Source organism: Gossypium hirsutum, chromosome D09 (genome assembly GCF_007990345.1).
Source record: "Gossypium hirsutum isolate 1008001.06 chromosome D09, Gossypium_hirsutum_v2.1, whole genome shotgun sequence".
Taxonomy (NCBI): Eukaryota; Viridiplantae; Streptophyta; class Magnoliopsida; order Malvales; family Malvaceae; genus Gossypium; species Gossypium hirsutum.
Genome location: NC_053445.1, coordinates 11,336,704 through 11,350,831, shown reverse-complemented (window position 1 = coordinate 11,350,831; position 14,128 = coordinate 11,336,704). Strand labels below are relative to the sequence as shown.

Sequence of the window (14,128 nt, the reverse complement as noted above, 5' to 3'; positions counted from 1 at the left end):
CGAGAAAGATAAGCAGAAAGCCGAAGTTACTAATGCTAGTGTAGCCGAGAACAGATGTGATGATTTCTTGTTGGTGCCAACGAGCGGAAGCTCTCATCTTACTTTCGAAGGGTTCTTAGATTCAGAGTGCTCCTATCACATGTGTCCCAATAGGGACTGGTTCTCCACGTATCGTTCAATTGAAGATGGAGTTGTGCTGAGGGGGAATAACTCTCCATGTAAAATATCTAGAATTAGAACAATACAAATTAGGATGCACAACAAAATTATTCTGACACTGTAAGATGTCAGGTATGTTCCTGATTTAAAGAAAAATCTTATCTCATTAAGAATTTTGGATTCTAACGATTATAGGATAGACATTGAATCAAAAGACTTAAAAGTTTCTTGTGGGGCTCTTCTTGGGATGAGAGGATAGAAAAATGGTAGCCTATACGTTCTGCAAAGGTCAACGATTATTGATGCAACTATGATTATCGAAGAAAAGCCAAAATCACCATCACGTCGCGACAAGAATCAACCTGATGCCGCGACGACACAACATGACTCTTTCTCCATCCATTCTGATTCAACCAAACTTTGACATATGCGACTAGGTCATATGAGTGAGAAAGTATGACAATCTTGTGCAATAGAGATATTCTCAAAGACGCTGGATTTGGTAAGTTAGGTTTTGCGAGCATTACATTTTCGGGAAATAAACTTGAGTCATTTCGATTCAGCAGTGTACAAAATAAAAGGGATTCTAGATTGCATTCATTCTGATTTATGGGGTCCATCTTTTGACATCTCAAAAGGAGGTAATAAATATTTCCTAACTTTTATTAATGATCATTCTAGAAAAATTTGGGTTTATTTCTTGAAACAAAAAAACGACGTCTTTGGAATTTTCAAATAGTGGAAGGCACTATTAGAAAAATAAACTAAAAAATTCGTGAAGCGGTTGAGAACGGATAATGGTCTTGAGTTTTGTTCTTCAGGGTTTAATGATTTTTGCAAACAGGAAGGAATCGAAAGACATCGAACCATTGTTGGAACTTCGCAGTAGAATAAAGCTGCAGAAAAAATGAACAGAACATTGTTGGAAAAGGCTCGATGCATACTTTCTAATGCAGGCTTAGGGAAATAATTTGGGGCTGAAACCGTAAACCTGGAAAGTTATTTGGTAAATCGATCTCCTCATCGAGCATTGATAGCAAGATAAATTTTTTTCTTTTTAATGTATTTATTTTTGGCTAATTATTGAATAAGATGATACTAAATTTGGTTTTTCTTATTAGAAATGAAATTGGTGTGCTGAAATTCAAAATCATATAAAAAGGGGCTAAATTGGAACAAAAAGAAAAGATAAGGAGTAAATTGAAAGATTGAATATTTGAAATTGGTTGGATAAAGATTAAATATTTGAAATTGGTTGGATAAAGATCAACTTATTTTTTTATATTGTTAAAATTCTGTAATTAGTTTAAATTTGATCTTTAGTTTAAATTTGATTTTTAAATTTTGATTTATCTAGTGATAATGTTTAGGAAAAATCTAAGTAAGTTTTAGCCTTAGAAGTATGTATAAATACCTGGTGGCTATAACCACTAAGCAGGCTTGGCTTTTTGAATAAAAACAATTCCTTTATTTTATTTATTCATGTGTAAGTGAATTTGACATTCTGCCATTCTTTTTCCATTTTTAGCATTTTGGCTAATTTGCCTTCCAAGTTCTTTCCTTTTTTCACTTTCCACCATTTCCATTAAAAAGCTATTTCTATACTCCATCTATCATGATTAATTTCATGCTTAACTAATCACCTTTTTAGCCTTAATCCAGTTATCGCTCCGACAAAGTAATCGTGAGATATGAACCCACACTAAATACTTTGTAATTCGATATTCATTATCCCTCCGATATATGGAATAGTACAAATTCGTCCCTTAAATTTGATTCAATTTCAACTCAAAAAGCGCGCGTTGGGTTGGAATCATTTGGCGTACAATTGGGAAGTTGAGTCGGTCGTGCTGTATTCAAAATCTCGCGAACAAGTTGGCGTGTTCAGGTAGGAAAAGCTAGTTGGATTCCATCAAGGAAGATAGTGATCGAATTTAAACGACCCACACAGTTGAGACTGTTGATTTGAGTTGGGCTTTTCAGATTGCAAGGTTGTCGAAGTCTTAAATTACGGGCATGTGTCACGTGGTTAGAAATTCAACAAGGGTCGATTTGCAGGTTGTACCAGAATAGACTACAAGAGGAAAAGCGGGTGGTTTGAGGCATTCTCGATCGCTATAACCAACTCATCGGTTGGAAGGAAAAAACCTTCTTTCAAGGATAGGTTCAAGTTCGGGGTGTATCGAGGCTAAGGTTAAGCTTTAAAATATTTTATTTACCCATTTATTTTATTTGCTTAAAATTTATTTTTGCAATTTCGAATCTGTGTTCATTTTATTACATTACATATTTATTTTATTATCTTTATAAACTAAAACCCCCTTTTCATTTTTTAGTATTGCTACGCACAGGTCGTGGGCACAACTGTGACCGTGACAGTAATTCTAGTAACGAGAAAAGGCGAAATTGGATAACTAGTCCCTGTAGATTCGACCCTACTGCTCTATACTACTATTTAGTGTTATCTTGTCGTAGAAATTTATATTTGGTGGTTTCGACGCCCATCAAGCATTGAACAGTAAAGTTCCAAAGGAGATATGGTCAGGTAATCCTACTAATTATGCTAACATTAGAATTTTCGGTTGTCCTACTTATGCTAAACTTATACAGGGAAAGATCGAACCAATGGTCGTTAAATGCATCTTTCTGGGATACTCTGTCGGTACAAAAGGTTTTAAGTTATGGTGTTCAGAATTTGGAAAAATAATTGTTAGAAGAGATGTTACATTTGATGAATCTACCATGTTTCGATTAGAAAAGAGGACTTTTACTTTTAAAGACACAATAAATCAGAGTGTCTCAAGCAAGGTAGAGTCAAAAATTGAAATAAGGAGTGATGTCCTGACGAGCAAATCTCAATGTCGCAACAATGCGGCAAAAAAAGGTCTTGTCTCGACAAAGAGTCACACGACTTCGCGACAGCACAACAAAATCCTGATTCTTACATGTTTGAAGTCGTTTCAAATCTAGTTGGAGCTCCATCCAATCCTTAGGTATCTTCACCATCTCAGTTAACTAATTATAAGTTGGCTCGTGACAGGAAAATGCAAGAAATTTGACCACCACAGAAATACTGTGAAGGAAACCTAGTGGCTTATATTCTAAGTGTTACCGAGAGCATTGATTCAACTGATCTTTCGTGTTATTATAAGGTAGTTCAAGCCTTCGGTTCTAGCAAATGGCTCATTATAATGGAAGAAGAGATGGAATCACTTCAAAAGAACGAGACTTTGAGGCTAGTTAAACCACCCATTGGTAAAAGAATCATTGGTTGCAAATGAATGTTTAAAAAGGAAGAAGGTTCGGGTCCTAACGACGCTAGGTACAAGGTAAGACTGGTTGCAAAGGACTACAGCCAAATGGAGGGAGTTGATTTTCAAGATGTTTCCTCTCCCATTGTGAAACATACGTCCATTCGGGCACTTTTGGCCCTTATTGCATCAAATAATCTTGAGTTAAAGTAGTTAGATGTATGAATGCTTTCCTTCACGGTGAATTTGAGGAGGACATCCACATGCAACAACCAGAACACTTTAAATTTGAAGGTAAAAAAGATCATGTTTGTCTCTTACAAAAGTCATTGTACGGTTTGAAGCAGTATCCTCGGCAATGGTATAAAAAGTTTGATTCCTTCATGTTGAGTATTGGTTTTTCTCAAAGTAAGTATAACTGTTGTATTTATCTACAATGTCTTGATGATGGTTCTTTTATATATTTACTGCTTTATGTTAATTATATGTTAATTGCGGCTAATAATCCATCTGAAATTGATCATCTTAAAATCATGCTTAATTCTAAGTTTGAGATGAAGGATTTAGGTACAACAAAGAAAATTTTGGGATCAAATTTTTGAGAGATAGACATTTTAGGAAATTATTTTTATCGCAACAAAGGTACATCAAGAAGATCCTTTAACTATTTGAGATGAAAAATGCAAAACTGGTAAGTACTCCTTTAGTTACACACTTTAAACTCTCAATTTCAGATTCCCCACAGAATAAAGAAGATGAAAGGTATATGTCAAAAGTACATTATTCAAGCGCAGTTGGAAGTTTGATGTATGCAATGGTATACACTCGTTTAGATATTTCAAATTTGTTAGTGTTGTTAGTTGATACATGGCAAATCCTGGTAAGTTACATTGACATACAGTTAAGTGGATTTTCAGATATTTACGGAGTGCTTCTAACATGTGCTTAGAGTTTGGAAGAACTCAAAAGGGTCTAGTTGGATATGTTGATTTTGATTATGCAAGAGACTTAGATCGAAGAAGGTCTCTCACAGGTTACCTATTTTCTTTTGGGAATTGTGTCATTAGTTGGAAAGCGACACTTCAAACTACAGTGGCTTTGCCAACTACTGAAACAATTTTTTAATAATATTAAAAATTCTATTATGACCTATACTATTATATTTGTTAGAAAAATTCTTTCAAATAATTAAGAGTTGATACATGACATTTTTAATAATATTAAAAATTAAATTAAATTAAATTATTATTTAATAATATCACACACACACACACATTCCTTTATTTACAACACCAAACATGAGAAAAGATGTTGGTATATGAGAAAGTAATCCCACATTGTCTAGTAACAAGTTACAAATGGATTATGAGTCTATATATATCCATATCTCATATCTCATATCCCACATCACTTAAGAAAATAAGAGAAACGAGACTTTGGGTCTATATAAGGACTTGTTTTGTAAATTTCATTTCCACATTAATAAGTGGTACCAGGAAATAAGAACAAATATTGGTGTTGTTACTTTTAGTGTTGATGTGGTAGAAAAGTTGGAAGTGTTTTTTCGCATTTCACCTGAAAACGCATCTTCGTAAAAGTATTTTGCAAAATCGACCTATTCTCGTAATTCTTTGATAAATTTCAAAAATTTTCACTATTTATTAAAAATTTAGTCGTGATCATGGTTGGTCTAGAAGGATGAGTTTTTTTAATAATTCCTCTCTTAAAAAGTATAGTAAAATTTAAATATTAAATATAGAAACAAATAAAACACATATCACTTTTTCAATCATACTCGTGAAATTAAAAAATATAAACTCCACGTAACATTAAACAAATATGTGGCTAAACAGATTAAATCATTTAAATATGTTATTTAGTAAAAATAATAATTTGCAAGCAAATAAACTACAGAAAATTCTATACTATCCTAAGTAAATATTCAAAAATCATTGAATACATTATCCAAATTTAAAATAATTAATTTTTGAATATTTTTTGAACTTTTTCCTTAACTGGTCACTTGTGAATTCTAAATCCATTTTTTAGTTAAAAAAATAAAAATGTAATTAAAAAATAAAATAAAAACAATTAAGTAATAAATATTTCTTAAAAATGTTAACAAATTTAAACTTTTAATATCGTAGGTGAAATTTTAGCTTAGATGAATTGAGATGGCAAAAAAAAAATCACTTGAAAACATGTGTAAGATACATGGGTAGGCACATCTACCGTCTCCCATGCGTCTCACTTTTATTTATTGTTATAGATTAAATGGATAAATACATTTTTATTTTAAGATATTAGTTAATTAAAAATATTTTAAAACTTTATTTTGAAGATAAATAGTTAATTAAATAAATATTTGGAAATTTTAATTTATCTATTTAATTTGATTTATAAAAATAAATTATTTATTTAATTATCTTTTAAAAAGAAAAATAGAAATGTGTCACTTGTCATAATATTATGCTTTAGTACCTTTTTATATTATATATACTAGCTTCTTTCGCATGTGATGCACATATTGATTGTATTAATTAAAATATAATTTATTTTAAATTTAATACTAAAGAATTTAAAAGAATTGATGACACATAAAAATAAATTTGAAAGTAAGAACATAAAAAATAAAAAGATACGTTAAAAATAAAGAAATTAAAATACTAATTTTTAAAATGATTTTGTACAATAATTGAAAATATTTATATAGATTTTTTTAGAATTTTTAAAAATTAAAAATTTATATATCTAATTATCTTAAATTTAAATTTAAATTAAAATTAAATAATACATATTTTATGATAGTTTTTAAATTTAATACAGTAATTTAAATAAATTTTAAACAATGTCAAAATTACATTAAATTAAATTAAATTATATGGTAATTTTTAAAATCGAATGATAAAAATTTAAATATTGAAATACATATTAATTATATTAATGATAATTAAATAATATTTACATTTATATTTATGATAATATTACAATTTTCATTCTTTTATTATGTAAAATCTTCAAAATTTACCTAATCCTTTCAAATTTTATTTATTTAAAATTCTTAAAAATAATAATTATCCACATGCTAGTTAAGTAAATTAAGTAAATTGTTCATATCAATTTTGAGTCTTAAACCTTATAACATATAATATATATTACTTGCAAATTTCTATATCAAAATTAACATATCTTAAGTTTGAATTACTTTTTCTTATAAAATCTATAAAAAAATTGAAAAATTATTTAGAAAAATAACTATTTATTTGAACTTTAAATTTTTATAGTAGTAGGTAAAAGAAAAATGATAGTTTAAAACTTTAAACAAAAATATTAATTTGAAAATTGTAATTGTATTTTAGCTAGAGCTATTAACAATAAATAAAAACATATTGTTTTGTGAATATTATATTATTAAGCGGATGTTTACATATTGTTATATGAATATTATATTATTAAGCAGATGTTTATCAAGATTAAGATAAGTTTGATGTATTTTAGGACTTGAATAAATATAGAACTTGAAGAAATATTGTAAACATTCCATCTTTATCGAACCTGCGCCCTCTGAATATCATCATGGCTTTCAACCACTCAGCTACTCCAGCCTTTAGGCTATACATGCCACGAAATTTATAAAAACCTTTTATCCATATTTGATTAGATTTGTTCAATCAAGGATTGAATATCAAATTTATTCTTTGAGATCATAGACAACAAGATGCAAAATCTTTCAGGAAGTTTCTTTTATTTAATGCTTTATATTGAATTAATTTTTTTAATTAGTTAATTTATGATTAATTATGATTTATTTGATTGACTTATTTTATTCTATCTTTTCGAGGATGGTGAAAGATTTGATGTCAACATTGATTTTGGCTCTTGACTGAACAAAATTTAGATAAGTATGGGCTTTAACCAATCAGCCACATGAATTTTTCATATATTCTTTTTCATCGTATGAGTAATGTATTAATCAAATTCATACCTAGTATGTTTCTAATTTTTCATATATTCAGCCAGTGGTGTTGGAAAATGCGGTTTTGGGACATTGTTTTCGTAAATCAAGTCCGTAAATATTAAATAGAGATATTTACAGAGTTATTATATTGATGAATTAAAATTTGGTTAAGCAATTTAGTTGAAAATGTGGTTAATTCAGGCCTAGGGACTATATTGTAAAATTTTAATCGCTATAGATTTTTAATTAAGAAAAGACTTGGAGACTTAGATAGCAATTATCCAAAGGATTAGAACAGAAAATAAACTATTTTAGAATATATGATAGTGGAATGTAATGATGGTTCGTAATTTAACTAATTAATTATAGTTAAAGAAACATAAGAAAATGATTAATTACAAGTTAAATAAGATTAACTAAAAGTTAATCATAATATAAAAAGGAAATTAGTGAAATGAGAGATGATAATCCATATTCTCCAACTAGCCAAAGTAAGAAAACCTAAGGGAGGATGCCATTTTTTAGTCCTTGAGCTTTCGGTTTTGATTCCGAGTAAGTCCTTAGCCATTTTTCTTTAAATTTTATGTATTTTTTATCATGAGAGTTTGATTAAGCTAGCCCATGGATCAATTTGATCAATTGGTGAAATTTTAGTCAGTTTACATTGTTGATAATTGAATGATTTAGATGTAAAATTATTAGAAATTAAGCTTAAATTAAGATAAAGACTAAATTGTAAAGCTTAATTGTTAGTTTAGTACATTAGGGATCAAATTGAATAAAATTAAAAATTTTCGTAAAATTTCGGTAGGAATAGGAACTAGAGGGTTCCTAATGAATATATGTGAAATCGGATTTCAATTTAGAGCTTTAGATTGAAAGTTATACTTGTCTCAATTTTAGGGATTAAATTGAAGAAATTGAAAAATATGTGTTATTTGGTTATGAATTGACTGGAAATTATAGTATGTTATGGTTTATGGCTAATCGTAGCTAACATTAGCACAAAACCTTAGAGAATGAAAGAAAAAAATGAGAGTTATCGACAAGTGATGAGAGACCACGGTTTGTACTTTTATGACTCGGTATAGATTAATTGATTGCCTATATGTGTTAATTAGATGAATATATGTCAAGGTAAGTACATGGTGATGTTGTGATTGGTTTTGATTTGTTTTGGTATAGATTATCGAAATAGAGGACTAAAATGAATAAAATGGAAAATGATATGAAATACTTGAATTGTGATATGTAAAATGAGAATTGAAATAAGGTATGTCATATGATACGAAATATATGTGCTTGATGATGAAATACGCTTATGATTATGTATATGAATGATAAATGATATATGTATCATGTTGTATAATATACTTAAACATTGATACCCTATTAACTAGTCAGGTCGAGTCAGATATAGTTGGCATGTCATAGGATTTGATTGTGTACAAGATTATGCGCTTATGCGTCAGGATGCACCTTGTGTTCCAGGATGCTTTTCGTGTGCTAGGATGCACTTCGTTGCCACTATGCTCTTTGTGCGCTAGTGATGCGTTTCAAGCACCAGTATGCACTTTACATGCCAGGTTATCCTACTTCGGTCTATTCGATGATGCATTTTACTTGCCAGTTTACCCTACTTTAGTCTATCCGATAATACAGTTCAATGCTAGTTTAATGTATTGGTTGGATGATCCATGTATTCGTCCAAGTCACATTAATAGGGATATATAATTGGTAAACTTGGTAAATAGCATATAAATGAGATGTTATAATGATATGAGATGAATTGTGTGCATAAGTGATTTGTGATAGATAAAAACAAGTAACCTTATGTGCAAATCAGTTGGAAACGAGCCCGGGGGCCAAAACGATTGTGAATGAGTCAAGCGACTCCAAGAAGAGATTAAAAGATAATCAAACAGGTAAATGATGTTAAATTGATTATGACATTAGATAACATACTAATAAAGGTAAAGAAATGTATGCATTTGATTCATGAATGAAGTTAAATGAGTATATTGTTAAGTATTGATAATTGACAAATATACTGAATTGGTTATGCAGTCGGTTGAGCGTCTGGCTTTGAATCAGTCATTGCAAACCATTCCAGTACCTTATAGATGTATGAAACTTGTGATAGAGCTATCATTTTATTCTTTCGATCCCTATGGATTTGAATTCCAAGAATATAACCAACTTTACCCAAGTCTTTCACGCTAAACTATCGAACTAGCCACAGTTTAATTGATAATAATTCTCCTACATCGTTTCCGACAAGTGGAATATCATCGATATACAGAATGAGAAAGACTACATTTTCGTCCTTTATACGCTTATAAACACAAAGTTCATTGACATTTTTCTCAAATCCAAAAGTCTTGATCGTTTGATAAAATCTTTTAGTCCATGAGTGCCTGTTTAAGTCCAAAAATGAATCTTAGTAGTTTGCAAACTTTTTATTCCTTTCCTTTGACAACATAGCCAATGGTGAAATTCATCGATGAAAGTCATGTAATAATCGTGATCTTTTAGGGCACCGATACTCATGAGACCATATACATTAGTGTGCACAAGTTCTAAAAATTAGTTGTCCCATATACCTTTCGCATTAAAAGACCTCTTAGTCATTTGACATTCTAAGCAAGATTCACATTGTGGAAGACTAAGTTCCTTAAGCATACTTAAGGGATCGTCTTTCACGAGTCTAGTGATTCTTTCTTAGTTAATATGACCAAGTCTTAAGTTTCATAGGTACCCCTTATTAGAGTGAGAATTTTTAAGCTTATTATTTATTCACCATTTCAGTTTGAAGTATCAAGTAGTTATTTGGTTTGATAAAGTAGAGATTGTTTTCCATCCATCCATTGCAGATCAAAAAATAATTTTTGTGAATAACAATCCCTTTATTGAATGTTATAGAATAAACGTCATTAAACAAAATGAGGTACATAAAACACATACTTTAAAATTTTTTTCCTAAAATTATCAAAATGTAAAATAACTTTTCCTGTTACTTTGGCTGAAACATAGCTCACATCTCTGGTTTGCAATGAGAGGCACCTGTCACGTAGACTTCTCGTTTCGCTGAACCTTTATAAAGAAACACACACATGGTTAGTGTCTCTAGAATCAATAACACAATTGTCAATTGATTCTTCCACTAAGCAATCTTCAACCACAAAAAAGTTTCATACCTTTTCCTTTTTCGGATAGGTAATCTAAAAACTCCTTACAGTTTCATCTGAAGTGACCTTTCTTGTTACAGAAGAAGCATTTGATCTTTTTAGGATCCTTCAACCCCTTAGTCTTTTCCCTATCTACACGAGGTGGAATCGAAGACTTATTCGGTTTTTTCTTTCCCTTAGCTTTTTGTTTCCCCTTAGAGGACGAAGAGCTCATAGCTAAGTTTGTCTTAGGTTTCTCCTGAACCGACTTACCACCATTCAACATCAACTCATAAGATTGTAATTCGTTTATGAGTTGACTCAAGGTAAGCGCATTGTTCCCCAAGTTGTAAGCGGCACTAAAGCCAATGAACTCCTTGGTCAAGGATTTGAACACCATTTCAATCTGAGTATTCACGTCTAGTTCAACCTCATTGTCCTCCAGTTCTACAAAGAATCTCATAAGGTTAAGCATATGTTCTTTGATCGGAGTGTTAAGTTTCTGGTGAGAGTTCATCAAATTTATAATAGCCGATTGTTTCAATGCATCTTGGCCTTTGAGCAAATCCTCCAAATTTGTCATGATCTCTTCAACAGTATGAAAATTCTCGTGTTACTTTTGCAACACACTACTCATGCTTGCTAACATATAACATCGAGCAATCGAGTCAAAATCTCTCCAGTGATTTCTCGTTTTGAGCTGAATTTCAAGTGGGCAAGGTCCATCAAGAACAAATTTGTGTTTCTCATAACTAAGAATTATTAGCAAGTTCCGTTTCTATTCTCGAAATTTATCCCCATTCAATTTATTCTTAGTAAGAATACTAATAAGAGGAGTAGAAGACATATTTGAACTGAAAAACAATAAAGATTCACTAATTATTTTATTTGTACTAAGCAAACATTTTCATTTTAGCAGCATATCAAGAATGTAGTATGATGCATGTGTCATGTATTAAAACCTTGAAAAACATTTTTCCGTTGCTACGATTATTCTCACACCCATCAATCATGTCTCCTGAGGGTCTCGTGATTAACTAGCAAAAACATGGATTACTTCCAATCAGTTCGTGATCTTAATTCTAAAGACTCCACACGAACCAATGACCGTTTAACGTTTAGCCATCATCTCTAGCTTAAATCTTGAGCAACTATTTAATAAGAGATGATCTTGAGCGTAGAACCATTGACTCAACACCCATCATGAACATGCTTTCATTTGTGAGTTATCTTGGGACAATCTTACTAAAAGTCATGCATGACTAGTTGTCTTTAAAAGGAAATCTCATCTAGCGAACCCACATGATAAAGTTTACCTTAGGGCGTGGTCAGGGTAAGAACTAGCTCGAAAATTCATCATGCTATCAACTTAAGAACCATCTATGTAGGTCGTAGGTCTTGTTCAAGGACCTTCTCCCACTCAATATTTTAAAAACATGCAAGGTTTTTATCCTAGATTTCAAGAATGATCATACAATAGTCCTAGTGACATTCTTACCTAATTTATATGACATGCTTCCAATATATGAATGACATTGTATGACAATTTTATAATATTCACATTCATTTATTCACAAGAATCAATCAATCATAAAAACAAACAATTTTGATTCTCCACAGACCGAAGAAGTGAATGTGAACTGTGCACTAGGTAAGGTATCAGGAAAGGGAGGTGAGTCATATTTGACCACTTAAAAACCAAGTTTTTCCTTGCCAAAGTCAATTCTATACATGCATATTCTCATTACCACACTTTTCACAGCAATCAAATAACCTAAAGAAATGAATAAAACAATATAACACGTGTATTTTCTCATTACCACACTTCTTATTTTTTAATCGATCAATTGTGGATCATCCCAAACATATATATCAAAATTATAGTATAACATAATATAAATATTATAAAAAAATTATAAAACATATATATATGTAGATGGGTAATTAAAATAAAATTATCAACCAATGTTTCTATGGTTCTATTTCTAGAAAATAAATAAAAAAATTACACAAATTTTCACCACGAGGCATTTATTGGGTCTTCAATCATCATCGCTTTATCTTCTCCTCGTCATGGACTCCTTTTGGAAAATTTACATTTAAGTCTTATGTCCGTTTTCGGCTCACAAGAATTCTATGAATTTAAAAAAAAAATAGTCCTATGTGGAGATGATAGCCCACAATCTATTTCCTAAGAACCACAACATTGGCAAAAAATAACAATTAAATAATAAATATAGAATATCACATTCATTCCCATATATAACTCAAAACATACATAAGATCTAAAGAACGTCATGTTCTATGTAATCGAATCATTCAAGAAAAACATAAATTTATTTTGGTTACCTGTTTATACTTATATATAGTGCACAATCTAGCTCATGATACCAATTGTTAGAAAATTGGGTTTGGAAAATGTAGCCGAAAATATATTTTAGGGAAAACCAAAGTTTTAAAATTTTTTTCAAAACAATAACTTGATTGTGGTATTTAAAGTAATAAACATTTAATTAAAATTGTACTTTTTCGATTCATCTAGGATGAACTCTTTGACTGAGTAGTATTTTCTTCTATCCTCAAGCTCACGTCTGCTGAGTGTAGTCTCATTTCGAATCAAAAAATTTTTCACAAAAATTACCAATGGTGCAATTTTATAATTTCTCTAAACTTTCAAGTTGTAAATATGACAAATATCTCTATAAATTTTCTGAAATAATTTTTTCAGAGAATTATTTCAGAATCTTTACAACTTTCACTTGATTTCAAGTATGTGAAAAATAATGACCTAAGACTCTCTTTATATAGAGAGAGTTTAGAGAATTCAACTATGATTAAACTTAATTACTTTAATATTAAATTAATATAATACTGATAAAGATAAATATTATATTAAATTTAATATTAAGATAATCACTTTAATATTAAATATAATACTATTAAGATAAGTATTAAATTAAATTAAATATTAAATATATTAAAATAATATTATTTTGGAATAGTTAATATGAAATCAAATTATCCGGTAGAGTCATAGTAGGAGTGTGATTCCTTCACTGCTCGACCGCCGAAGGACCAGCCGTCGGCCATCAGAATGCCGCCATCACCGCCATCGGCATCGTCGTGTCTGGTGGTGCCATCGCAGGTGCGACACCCTCACGACAACCCTAGCCAGTTTGACTATTGCCGATTCGATCCAAGTCAGTGATGGCCCGTCCGGTTCGGTCGTGCCACCGGTTGGACCATCGACTCGGTTTCACATATCAGACTCGATTTAACCAGTTTTTGGGTCTCGATTCTAGGTTCTCAGGCCCAATTTTCGATCTCAGGTCCAATTTTAAAGTTCAATTTATCCATTGGGCCAATTGTCTAACTTGAAAATTAATGTCCAAAAGAATATCATATTAATTTTAACTAATTTAATTTTGTTTGATGAAAATTAAATTTCCCAAAAATTACTAAGATTTTCCAAAATTAATTTTTTAAGAAAATTCTTTAATTAAATTCTCTAGTTGAACAATTCTTACGACTGCCTAATTTAATTTCACATCGAATAAATGGACTCAATTAAATTATTTTCAAAGTTGTAGAAT

At 30.4% G+C, this 14,128-nt stretch overlaps 1 protein-coding gene across 1 annotated transcript; it reads right to left on the bottom strand.

Moving 5' to 3' along the window:
* Positions 1–10,608: 10,608 nt before the first annotated feature.
* LOC107892736 (uncharacterized) lies at positions 10,609–11,118 on the bottom strand. The gene has a single exon (XM_016817790.1). It carries the CDS (start codon positions 11,116–11,118, stop codon positions 10,609–10,611), a length of 510 nt encoding a protein of 169 aa, XP_016673279.1.
* Between the last annotated feature and the right edge of the window lie 3,010 nt (positions 11,119–14,128).

Coding starts and splice junctions, on each gene's coding strand:
- LOC107892736 (XM_016817790.1), bottom strand. CDS start 11,118: ATGACAAATTTGGAGGATTTGCTCAAAGGCCAAGATGCATTGAAACAA.